A 14166-nucleotide genomic window follows, 5' to 3' on the forward strand; every position below is an offset into this window, starting at 1 on the left:
CAAATTTGCTGGCATACTGAGCGCAGCACTTTCACAGCATCATCTTTCAGGATTTGAAATAGCTCAACTGGAATTCCATCATGCCCACTAGCTTTGTTCGTAGTGATGTTTCCTAAGGTTCACTTGACTTCACATTCCAGGATGTCTGGCTCTAGGTGAGTGATCACACCATCGTGGTTATCTGGGTCATGAAGATCTTTTTTGTATAGTTCTTCTGTGTATTCTTGCCACCTCTTCTTAATATCTTTTGCTTCTGTTAGGTCCATACCATTTCTGTCCTTTATTGTGCCCATCTTTGCATGAAATTTTCCTTTGATATCTTTAATTTTCTTGAAGAAATCTCTAGTTTTTCCCATTCTATTGTTTTCCTCTATTTCCTTGCACTGATCACTGAGGAAGGCTTTCTTAACTCTCCTTGCTATTCTTTGGAACTCTGCATTCAAATGGGTATATCTTTTCTTTTCTCCTATAACCTATGGCTACATAGGTCATAGTGAAAAAAGAATTCAAGTAGAGGACAGTTATGTAACCCAGGGATTAGCAATAATAAGAATCTGGTAATTTCCCTAAGGAAGAGGAAGAATTTACTGGAATCCAGAAGCCAGGGCCAACTAGCAGAAGTTAAAACAAGGCAAGCTTTCCCAGCATGAACTAAGCTCATTGAAAGATAAGCAAGAGGAACAAAAACACAGGTGTCCCAGGAGACAAGGTCAGCCGCACTTTAGACAGATGGTGGATGAGGGAAGAAGGCAAAGCTCCCTGGCTTCTCCCTCCACCTGCCCTCATGTTTCACCTCCAACTAAACCAACTCAATAGAAGAAGAGTTTGTGGGAGTTGGGGAAATGTGATGCAGAGTAAAAAAGGGCAGGTGCAAGGATCTTAGGGCAAACAAATGACCAGTGCAGCCAAATAGCTGAACTGGCAAGAATACTGGCTTACCAAGGCAACCCAGATCACTGAAAGTGCATAAAAACGTGTACATAAATGGCTCAGTGGTAAAGAATCTTCCCACGATGCAAAAGCTGCAAGAGATGCCGGTTCAAGTCTTGGTAGCAACCCACTCCAGTATTCTTGCCTGGAGAATCCCATGGACAGAGGAGCCTTGTGGGCTATGGTCCCTAGGGGTGCAAAGAATCAGACAAGACTGAAGCAAATTAGCACACACATATGCACATGTTCCTAAAAGTGTTATTCAGAATAATAGCTTTTATTCACAACAGTTAAAAAGTAGAAACAACCCAATGTCCATCTGCTCAGGAATGGATAAACAAGATGTGGTATATTTACACACAGAATATTATCCAGCCTTAAAATGGAATGAAGAACTGACTGCTACCTACTACAAAATGAATGATCCTTGAAAACAGTGTAATAGAAAGTGAAAGAAGCCAGAAATGCAAGGCACCATGCTGTATGATTCCATTTATAATGAAATGCCCAGAAGAGGCAAATCCAGAGATTTAGGGAAAATAGATTAGTGGTCCCCAAAAACAGAGAAAGAGAGGAATTGGGACTAAATGCTAATACCTATGAGGCTTCTGTTGGGAGTGACGGAAATGTTCTGAAATTAGCAGCAGTGGTTGCACAACATAGTGACTTTGATGATACTGAAAACTACAATTTGAAGTGTACAATTTGAAATGGTAAATGTTATGTGAATTAGATCTCAACTTTTAAAATGTTAAAATAAAAAAGAAAGAAAACAAGTAACTAAGAAGTGGGAGTATAATAATAAGCCTTCAGGATTTAGGTCAAAAGTCATTAGTCTCCATGGTTGCTCGGCAGTGGCTCTGCAGCACAGTATCACTACTGAAGGTCACTGATACTTGCTGAGAAAATGCGCTATGATTTTCAGGTTCCTAATCTCTAAATAATACATTTGAGGTCCTTCTTCTACTGATTTAGAAGCAAAACTAAGACAGCTAAGTCATTTTTTCAGGAACCCATCATAAGAGGTGGGTCTCTGACAGTCAAAATTAAAATGAATACTTCCACAGTTTCACATGAGGAATTGCACAGCTACAAAGAAGCAAAAATTTCCTTTCTTTTTTCCAATCTCTATTCAAGCTTAAAAATCCTTCCAATTTTTTTAAATAACACAATGACAGGGATTGACAATGTAAAGAGTACAACCCAGTATGAGGGAATGAGGGAAAGGATGTGAGGAGAGAGCTACAGATTTCCAAGTCTGGCAATAAAATGGACAAAGCCTCAAGGCTAATCAGTAAATTCCAGCAGACCTGCTTGGGACCACTGTCTGGATAAGCAAAACAAACAGTGCTATAAACCTTTTACAGATTTACTACATTTCCGTTAACTCCCCTACAGTACAAAATGATATTCAGTTGTGTTATCTGTGGCATAAGAAAGAAAATCACAACAAATTAAATTGCAGTTGCTTTAAACGTCTATCTTAAGTGACAGCTGCTTCTTAGTGTAATACAATTTGAACTTAAAATGAATAGGTGTGATCAAGATACAGAGAATGTTGAGATATGTTATAATCATTCACACTTGGGGCTAGATGTAACTATTTTAAAATAGAACTTCTCTAAGAAAACCTCTAACTTGATAACAGAAAATATGAATAGTGTTCCTTCTTTGTATAAGTAAATGATGAGCTTAATAAAGTCACTTTAGTGGACAAAATTGTGAAAATGTCAAAAGACAAGTGTTGAAGAACAACCATAAACAGACTAATTTTATAGACATTAAGAATGAGTGAAAAACCAAAACTGAAACCTAACAAAAAGTACTATATTATCCAAACAGAATATATTTTTAGCAGGATAGTTATAAAAAAGCAACATGAGACTAGAAAATTATTATTTATGTCACACAGTTCAAAATCTACCTTCTAGCATTAACAGCATACCCCAAAATTCCAGAAAGTAAAGATGCTTCCCTTTAAAAATAATCCCATTAGGCATTATCACAAAGCTCTTTAATCCTGCACAACAACCGGGGCCAGAAGTCGATTCATATATTGAAAATATTGGTTAAAGCAGAGAATGATTATATATACTTTAAAAAATTAAACATACATAGCAAAAATCATACATATTAAATGTTTTAATTTAAAAGACACATATAAATATTCACTCCCCTTCTGATATAAATTACAGCTATTTCTTTAAGCTTAGGTCCTTTGATTAGGATTTTGTATCATATGAACCTGTACCTACAATGCAATACTTATTATTTTTAATCTCCTTTGGATTAAAATAGAATGAAAGCTAAAAGGTGCATGCAAAATAATTGGCATATGAAATCATCAGATTTATATCATTTTTTGCAATTCACTGTGCATGCTTAATTCACAGTAACTTTCCAACTTGTCCTTACTGAGATTTTTCCCAGTACTTGATAATTTTCTTCACTGTCACACTCACAGTTCATCACTTTACATAATATTATATTACAGAATACTAATGAAAAGAATGGGCATTCAAAGGATTTGAGGCAGATGGGAAACTGGCTCATTATAAGCACACATAGCAACTGGCAAGAGCAGAAATACACACGTGAAGTAGATCCACAGTCTACTCCCCAAGCACGCTCCGCATCCTATGGGAACCAGGCAGTACCACTTACCGTGAGCCTGTCAAGCAGAAATCAAGTCTAAAACGTAGATAATGATTAAGTAAATCTCCACTGTACATCTATTCCACTGAAAATGTACAATTCATCAGTGAACACAGATAAAAGCAAAGGGAGACTCAACATCAGACTAGAGAGCTAGAGAATATTCTGGCAACTTTCTACAAAAATGCCTATTAGCTGATTAGTTATTTTAAGTTCACACACATCAAAGAGGTTGTTTTTCAGCATTGGTGCTGGTTTAGTTAACAGTCCTAAAGCCTTCTATGTCTACCTTGTAACTTGCCATTCAATCACCAAAATAAACAGTATCAGGGTTCCCCAGACTACTCTGGAAATTCACTTTCTAGAAACTTGTTGTGTGAGTGCTCAGTCATTCTGTCATGTCTAATTCTTTGCAACCCTGCGAACTGTAGCCCACCAGGCTCCTCTGTCCATGGGATGTTCCAGGCAAGAACACTGGAGAGGGTTGCCATTTTCTTCTCCAGGGGATCTTCCAGACCCAGGGCTTGAACCCATACCTCTTTTGTCTCCTGCACTGGCAGGCGGATTCTTTACCACTGTACCACCTGGGAAGCCTTCTAGAAGCATCACCATCTCCAATAAGCCAAATGGGAGGAAGCCAACTAACAAAAAAATGCATTCAGAGAGGACCCGTGGGGAGTTGAAAATGTCTACACTGCAAAAGACTCCTTGAAGTTCCACCTGAATCCTAAGGTCAGTAGACATGTCAAAGAAGACATCTTAACAATCTCCATTGGAGCATTACCCTACCTGGCACCCTCTGCTCCTATAGGAAAGACTCTTAAGATATCAAAAACTCTGGCAGATTAACACTTTATATTTTGAAAATGTGTTATTTGCCAGGGGGATCCTTTATATTATTATTCCTGATTTTATAAGTCTCCATAAAATCAAATTCTGCTTCCAGTATCACCGACACAAGGCTTAGCCAAATTATTTGGTTAATGAAATGGAAGTAGAGACCGCATTAGCCACTTTTGAATGGAAGCTTTTAGAGCCACGACAGGTTCCCTCCACTGTTCTTTCTCTGTCACCAGATTGGCGCATCTCACACAGGGGCTGCTCCATCACCCTGGATGCTGGAAAGAATGTGACAGTTGGGACAGAGCCACAGCTGACAACTGCAGCCAACATGAGCAAGAGATAGACTGCGCTACTGTAGGCAATTAAAATGGTGGGGTTTTCTTGTAACAAGCCTTACCGCAGAGAAAGCGAATGCAACCACCACAGATCTAGCTGAAGAAAGAGACTACAAAGGAGGTTGACATCAGAACTCTACCTTCCAACCAGAAAGGACTTCTAAGCAAAAAAAAAATAATAATCACCATTTTTCAGATCAACGTTTCTCAAACAATTAATATCGATGATGACAGGCCAGTTACCTTTCCTTTTTCAATTTTCCAATCTATTACAGACCAATACATAAAACATTAAAAATGAATTATTAGAAAATTGAAAGAAGAGTTTCCAAATGTAAGCCCCAATAGTTGTATTCTCATTATTAGAATCAACAGAAAAAAAATTCCTCTGTCAAGCTGCTATTAGGTTTCTGAATGTGTACTCCCAATTTCTGAGAATATATTACTGTAAACCAATTACAGGGCACAGAACCTCACTGCCCCACAGAGCACATTTTGAGGAGCACTGTTTCAGAGCATGTGAAATTAAGAAATACAAATGCTTTTGTGATGATATAAACTCCTTGGGAATTGTATAAAGTGAAAATTAAACTGTAGACAAATTTTTCCCAGAAAATAAGTAAAAATTTTCTTTAGTATCTTTCCCACTCTGCAAAAATATCTATGGTTCCTTTCTTCTATAGGCATAGAAATCAGGTTTTTTTTTTTTTTTCTTTCCCTTTTCTTTTTCAGTCTATCAATGATAGACATTTAGGTTATTTGAAAAGTGCCTAGCTCCCAGACTTAGTAATTTTAAATGAAATGTTTTCAGTTATAGCGAATAGGAACCCAATTATTTTATATTGACATATGTAGTTTACTGCCTTTCTCTCTACTGATTATTATCTAGCTACTGGAAAGCAGCTAGTTTTCTTCAATTATTTAGCAACCTGCAATAAACATAATTTAGTTCTAAAACCCCAACTATATTTTAAATCTCATTTAATTTTCTGAAGAATGAATCTTTCCTTTATTAAAGATAATTCAAAGTTTCAGAAACTCATCTCAAGCCGTTAAAGTAGCTTCTGTCTGGCTCAGAAATACTTTTTGGGTGGTAAGATTCCAATCTTGATGAATGTCATTATATATCCACTGTCCTGGGTGGCTGCAGCAGCTGCTAGCTGCTTAAAAAAGCTAGTTTTAAAAAAAAAATGACTGAAAGGAAAAGAAATGATTGTTTCATTTTCTCTAAAATGAAGAAAAATATGTGTAATATATTTAAAGTGAAGGTGCTTTCTGAGTCTTAAAAATGTGGATGGCAAAAGCCAGAGCTCCTTCAGTTTGAGCAACACAGAGACTATATCCATTGATTTTTGCAAGGCTCAACTGCCTTTTAAAATTAATAGTATTTTTTAAATAAGAAAAAGAAAGAACTTTGCAAATTAGAGTAATTTTTCAATTAAGATCTCTGTAGCACTGAATGATGTATAAAATGTCTTCACATTTGTAATCAAGTTAGTATCTACAGCAACCCAGTTAGAGATGTAACAGGAATATCATTGCCTTTATCCCCACTAAGCCAGATGAAGAACCAAGTTTCGAGAGCTCTACTTGGGTTCAAACTCTAAACACCATTCTTTTTTTTTTTTCTCTACACACCAACTCCTGGTAATTCTTTCTTAAAGATCATTTATATTTTACAACAGTAAGCATTTGTACCTAAAATATTTTCAGGTCAGCGGGCAAAAAAATATGCTAGAAAAACATAAATTTACCAGCAGTTCTGTGAGTATAGAAAAGGACAGTGCAATTTCTACAATGATTAGGAGAGAAGAGAGACATCACAATATGCTAACATATTTTGACTACTGGTATAATTTCTTATAATACAGAATTAAAGTCTAGACAAGTCTTTAATTTTCATTTCCTCTGAAACATTATCAGTAGTAGATGGTTAATGATTTAGATAAAAATTGATTTAAGAACATTTCCTTTTACTATTTTTCTGTTACTGTAAATATAAGCAATAGTCAATTTATGCCTTCACAGAAATAAGGTTTTTATATTGGTTTTTGAAGATATGTTTTCATTATCTTTGGAAGTGTAGGGAAGAGGTAGGCACAAAAGCAATGTTTTAAATTATATATGTATACACTTTCATGATAAAAACATATAAGTAAAATTATGTTACTTTTTACATCACTACCTATACATAAAAAAATAAGTTTATTTTAGGTGATATTTTAAGTATATACATAAAAGTTAAGCTTACTGTTACATGAGACGACAAAGTAAGGAAACAAATTCTTAAAAATGATCAAGTTACAGTTAAAAGTTATTTCTATAGAATCTTTTGTTTACTGCTATTTCAACTTAGCTGATAAATATGAAGTTATAGGAATACAGTTAAATGCTTTTAAAAACATTTTAATATCATTACCAAAGCACCTAGAATAATTTTAATTAATCTTCATTTGCATTTTCTAATTTTAAAAATCAACTGTAATTTTTTTAGCTAATTAACACAAATTGTATTTCCACTTCAGTTTAGTACGTTTATACATTGGAAGACTTACTATAAAATCAAACACATTTTTGATGCTGAGAAAAACCTTAACAAAGAAAAATAACTTTCTTTTTACTCAACTCTTTGATACATAAAAAAATAGATTTTTATGTAAATAAGGGGAAAACAAAATAGAGAATTCCTTAATTGTGTCTTTTAAAAAGACATGTTTAGTTCAGTAATTTATGGTATATTTTCAGCTATGCTGTCACTACCATCAAAATTCTGTATTATACAAAGTCATATTAAATTTATACTCAGGTGTAACATTCTCTTCCAAAGACATACTATTTTTAAATGCATTATCAATCTAGAATTTTGGCCCTACTGTCAATTTGAAAGTTGCTTTTATTTATTTCTAAGCCAAAGCTCTTCAATGAGAAAAGTTTGAGATCCCAAATATAAGGAGATCCTGAGGGGCTTCCCTGGTGGCTCATAGTAAAGAATCTGTGTGCAGCGCAGGAGACCAGAGCTTGATCCCTGGGTCAGGAAGGTCCCCTGGAGAAGACAGTAGATACTGGAGGTACCCACTCCATTATCCTTGCCTGGAGAATTCCACGGACAGAGGTTATAGTCCATGGGGACCCAAAGAGTTGGGCATGACTGAGCAATTAACACTTTCACTTTCTGAGACCATATACAGGACAAAAAAAAAAAAATAACTAAACCTTCATCTAGATAAGTAAATAGATTAGACATCTAAATTTTCCCAACATACTGCTTGTTAATTATTTTAACAGTTAACTATATTCTATCATACTTCCTATCTTCTGTCACAGTTTCATTTATATTAGCCATTCCTATCTCTCTGGTAAAAATAAAGGTCCACAGATTAAATCTGATATTCTTCCTACCCTTAGACACTAAATAAATACTGCTTGATTGAAAATAATTGACAGAGTGTTGTTTCAAGAACAAGGAGAGATTTTAAATTATGTGACATATCTTCACAAAGAGCAGAATTTTCAAAAATCAAATTAGATTAAAAGAAGTTAAGCTATTTTACACTAAAATAGGAACTAGATAATTTTTAGTGTTCTCTTTACCAAAGACTATATAAATTATTATACTTTTAATATTTAAGCATTAAGTCCAAACTCCTTAAAAATTTTAAATACAATTTCCAAAATACACATGGCTCAACTGGATTTACAAAGCACAAGTATATAGCTACCAACTATAGTTTCATATAGTTTCCCATATTTTTATATCTCTAAAACATATTTAATGGATTCAATCATAAATATGTGGGAGAGGTTACCAAATGCAAGTACCAAGTTTTAACTGAGATTCTTATAGTACTTTTTTTTTTGGTATCTGTATGTAAAAATCTAACTTAAACACTCTCAAGCAATACCTCTCAATAAATGGCAGTAAAAAAAAAAACAAAACTAAAATATAAAACTAAAAAAAACTAATATAATGCCCAAAAGTACCTTGATTATAGGTTGATGTAAAACAAGTCTATTAACAAAAAGCTAGCAGTCAACACAGTCACTCAGAGAAGATGGGGAAATAGTCATGTTTATATACAAGAAAAAATTATAACAATTTTAACAATTTAAGTGAAAAGACTGATAGCTTCTAAATATATTTCGTAATAACCACGGGGTCATAAAAAAAAATAATGATAATAATCACCAGGCCATGTTAATCTGAGTCAGCAGATCACATGACCTTTCTTAAAACATTCCCTAAAGCTTTCACTAACTTCTCTAGAAACACAGGAAGCTGATGTCATCTAATTTTGGAGACTACACAAAGAATAACTTATAGTCCTTTGACCTGTTCTTTTCAATAATAGAACCACTAAACAAAAGTGGCTACTGACTGCTTAAAATGAACTTAGTATAACTGAGAAAATAAATTTAAAGTTTTATTTAATTTTAATTAGTTTATTCAATGTAAATTTTAAAACTACCACTCAGTTGAGAAGCTAGAACTTTTAACAATGTTTGGAAAAATTGGGGTATGCACTTTAAACTGCAAATGGCATTAAGTCTAAATATAGATCAAGTATTTCCAATGGAAAAATACCCCACCAGATTTAGAAGAAGCACTACAAAAGAATGAAAATATCTCACTAACAAATTTTACATTGATTACATGTTAAAATATATTTTGATATATAGGGTTAAATAAAAAAACCTATCATTATTAAAATTCATTTTTTATCCTTTATTTTTTTTTACTATTACCATGAAAATATTTAAATTATATAAATGATGCTCATTATATTTCTACTGGGCAGTGCTGCCTTAGACTATATAAATAAAATCAAAACTTTTTTTAAAGTCAGGTTCCTTAAGGTATAATTTGCACACAGTAAAACTCACCCTTTTATATGAATACTTCTATAAATTCTGGCAAATGTACACAATCATGAAACCAACACAAGCACAACATAAAACGTTTCCATTACCCCAGAAAATGTCCCTTATGTTTCTTATCAACTTATCAACTCACACCTCCTACCCCCAAACCCTGACAACCCAGTTTTCTGTCCCTATAGTTTTGATCTTTCCATAACAGGATGGCATATAGACCTCTGAGTCCAGGAAAATCAAACTTCAAAGACCATACTATCCTATGGTGCTAAAGGATTACTATTATTTGATATTTCCTTTCCTTGTATTATGAACATTTTGCCAAGGCTTAGTTTTCCAGTTATTCCATTTTCAAAATTGAGTTTCTTTCCCTGTCACTATTACAGTGAATTATTTATACTTATAGAATAAAACTGAGCAGACTGTATATTAGTTATGTACTTACAAGGCTTCTACTAAACTGTAAGCTAGAAGCCTGACTTGAACTACTACACTTAATTGTCTAGTGAAACTAACAGTGCAGATAATAAGGCTGAGAAGATATTCCCCACTGTGTTATTAAAAAAAAGAAAGGAAAGGGAAAAAACAAAGAATTGACTGATGAAGAAGTTAACCCTCTAATTTAGACGTTTACATTTACTGAGGTCTCACAAAAAGATTAGAGGATGCAACAACTATGATGCCAAATAACCAGGAGCAAATGCTAGTGGAGACTGAACCTAAACCAATATCTTCACCTAAATTGGTACTGGCTTTGTCAGAGCTTGCTAACAAGGTTGAGTAAACTGGGAGTAATCTGCCTAAACACAATTTTTCTCACAAACTGTTATTTCTGGCAAGTGATTATATAGAATATAAAGTTTTTAAAAATACATGTATCACACCAAATCAGAAATACTTTTAGCACATAAAGGCAAAGACTCAAGAAACTCAACGGGCTCTATCTGAAAAGTAGAATATTTGTAATCAATAATATTCATAAAGGTTAAATATATAATATCTATGCTTTAAGTAAATAAATGAAATGTTACAACTGACTTTAATGGTTCTAAAATACTTACTGAAGTCTCCAGTAAGAAAAACTCCTTCAGCTCCTGGGGCCCATTCTTTGCAGTATAAACCACCATCAGCGCATCTGTGGATGCCAAATGATTCATAGCCTCTGGAAAACCTATCAATACCACCTTCATTCTCTCCAATGTCGTTCAAAGTCTTGCTAAACCGCTTATACCTTTGAAAAAGTGCAAAAGAAAGGAAATTGTAAAATCAAATCATCTTCCAGAAAAGCTGCTGTAATTAAATATCTGTTTTACTATCATTCAGGAAAAAAAAAAAAGATATCATTAAAGAGGAATGATGTGAATAATTTCATTTATTGCTAGAAGTTACCTGGTAAAATAAAATCATTCTTATATCAAATAAACTGAGCTAACCAAACTAACTTTTATTTTTGCAATTTCAAGCATTACAGTATAAGAGAAAACATGATAGTTATGTTATTCCTCGAGTATTTTAAAATCAACATTATAGCAACTTCTATGTCAAGACAGTATAATGAAGGAGCATTCCTACATCTATAACTTCTAAAACACTGAAAGAAAATATAGTTAAAAACCAGCAAGAAGAATAAAATTACCCTACAGCAGGTCTGGCATACTTTCCCTGTTAAAGGGCAGATAGGAAATATTTTAGGCTTTGCTAGCCATCTGGTTTCTGTCACAATTACTCAACTGTGTCTCTGAAGCGTGAAACTGGCCACTGACAATATGTAAATGAGTGGGTGTGGCTGTGTTCCAATAACACTTTATTTACAAAAACAGGTGGCAGGGCCAAGTTTGGCCTATGGGTTTTGTTTGCCTAGTCGTGCCCTACAGCAAATAACCATGGAAAGAACATTCATCACCTCAAACTACCAAAGCCAGCAGCCATGAGAAGAAACCAAAGCTTCCTTTCCAAGCAGGATCAAGAATAATACATGGCTGCTCTTGACCCTCTCCCAGACGCCCAGAGCCCACAGTCAGGACCGGTACTCCAAAAACATACTATTACTTGCACTTATCACCCCAAGTCTGGGGAGAAGCAAAGGAGACCAAAACTGGCAAAACTAGAGAAGTGAAGCATGTGGCAGGTATTCTCTGTCAGAAGTGAAAGTTCCAGAACTGTGCAATGAATTGACCAAAGCCCATAAACTTCCCTGTGCTTCCCCACACCCTGAGGGGTAATCAATAAAAGTCCCAGAAAGATAGTCATGAATCCAAATAGAGGTATAAAGGAAAGAAGCAAAATGTCAGAAGCTAGCTAATGAAGAACACCGCAACTGGGGTGAACAGAAAAAGAATCTTTATACAAATGTTTCACCCTGTTGTTGCTTAGTTGCTAAATCACAATCTGGCTCTTTTGCGACCCCATAGACTGTAGCCTGCCAGGCTCCTCTGTCCAAGGAATTTCCCAGGCAAGAATACTGGAGTTGGTTGCCATTTCCTTCTCCAGGGGATCTTCCCAACCAAGGGATTGAATCTTCATCTCCTGCAGGCGGATTCTTTACCACTGAGCCACCAGGGAAGCCCATTTCACACTGTACTTCAACTTAAATAAAAATGAATTCAATCATAATAAGAGCTGAGAGATTATATTAATAGGATAGAATGACAGAATGAGAAGTAAAATGAAACTGCAGACCCAAGGAAATAAAAAGAGTAAAAAAATCTGTCACTAGAAAAACAATAAATTAGAATTGGCAAGGAACTAAGTGTACATGCAACAACAACAACAAAAAATTAGGTAAATGAACAATTGGAACTTGATATGATTAGGAAAAACAAAGACGAAGAGGATTTCCCTGGTGGTATAGAGGACAGGAACCTGCCTGCCCGTGCAGGGAACATGAGTTCAATCCCTGGTCCAGGACGATTCCATATGACACAGAGCAATTAAGCCCGTGTTCCACAACTACTGAGCCAGCACTCTGCAGCCCATGAGCCACAACTACTGAAGCTCTCATGCCCTAGAGCCGTGTTGCAACAGGAGAGGCCACAGCGGAGAGAAGCCCAGGCACTGCAACGAGAGTAGCCCCTGCTCACTGCAACTAGAGGAAGTGCACACACAGCAATGAAAAGACCCAGGGCAACAAAAATTAAACAAATAATTAAAATTTAAAACAAGAAGGCTTGATTACCAACGCAATCAATAAAAAGAGAAAAAGACAAATTGAATATTAAGTTAATCGATGCAAAATCAACAAATATGATCAAAATAAGGATACCTGGTGACTCTTAGGAACAAAAATCAAATGAATATAAATCATATAAAATTGTACACTATTTCTTATGGAATTAAATATGCATGTTAAAAAGAACATACTGTGTTTTAAGAAAAATTTGGAAAACAAACACGCAAACATGCACACAGAGCATCACCCAGTTTAAACCACTGAAATTCAAAGGAGAAAGAATGTAATTCTATGGACAACTGGTACAAAAACATGAGGGGGATGGGGACATATTTTTTTGTAAAGGAACATCACATTAAAGACCCAAAGATAACAAAGCCAAGCCCACACTATTCTGAGAGAGAAAAGTAGTATTCTAAGGATATTATATGAGACACATGTTTACTCAAGCTTAAAGAATTCTTTAAATATTGCAAATTAAAAAACAATTTTAAGTCTATAACACTAATGAATCATTCTTGGGAAAAAAAAAAAAAACACTTTCCATAAAATTTAGGCAATTAAAAGACTAAAAACACCAGACAAACGGACAGTGTCATTGCAGCCATTTGGCTGAGCCCTAAGTCTTTAAATATAGAACCAAGGCTAGACAATTGTGTAATTATGTGAATGTGATAAGAAAAGAATCTCAATGGATGGGTGAAAATTTGCTTTATTAAAAAACAACAGACAAGTGAAAGGGAGATGGAATAAAGGACAAGAGTGGTCAGACTCCTTATTTTTTTAAAAATAGAGTCACTCAACACTGACTAAAATTCAAGATTGTCGTCATTATACCTTTTAATCTCTTCATGAACTTAGATGGACAATTTAAAGAAAGTTATGTGTAGATTTAAGTCATTCTTTCATTTTATTTCAGTAGGTTTGTTTAAAATTAAATTTAACATATTTTCCTCATGTTTCATTGTATTATTTCTATCAAGCTACTTTTCTACCCTCTTACCTATATACAAGCACATAAAAATATCAAAAATGATTTTCTTTAACATCAGTGATTATTTTTTGGTAGCATTTTTATTTTCTTTCTTCCTTGCATTATTCTAACTATAACAAAGAAATGCCATTTAAACAAAATAAAGGGTTTTTTTCTTAAAACTATAAAATTTTAGAGTATTAAAACATCTATATAATCCATAATCATTACATATTCATAATTTTAATGGGTATATGAAACTATGTTTATAAAACTTGGGGAATTTAAATAATTTGAAATAGATCAGTGGGACAAAACTAGGTTCTTGAAATGTTCTTGAACATATAAAGAAATTAAACATACAATAAAAGGACATTTCAAGAAAGAAA

The 14166-nt window shown here is 34.3% G+C and overlaps 1 protein-coding gene across 1 annotated transcript in view; it reads right to left on the bottom strand.

Annotated features, from left to right (window-relative positions):
* Nucleotides 1-14166, bottom strand: part of GBE1 (1,4-alpha-glucan branching enzyme 1) — a 290669-nt gene that overhangs the window by 215581 nt on the left and 60922 nt on the right. The window contains exon 2 of the mRNA XM_043892923.1: nucleotides 10697-10866. Within this exon, the coding sequence (XP_043748858.1) occupies nucleotides 10697-10866 (170 nt within the window). The remainder of the gene's footprint in view (nucleotides 1-10696; nucleotides 10867-14166) is intronic.

Source organism: Cervus elaphus, chromosome 31, assembly GCF_910594005.1.
Source record: "Cervus elaphus chromosome 31, mCerEla1.1, whole genome shotgun sequence".
NCBI classification, from domain to species: domain Eukaryota; kingdom Metazoa; phylum Chordata; class Mammalia; order Artiodactyla; family Cervidae; genus Cervus; species Cervus elaphus.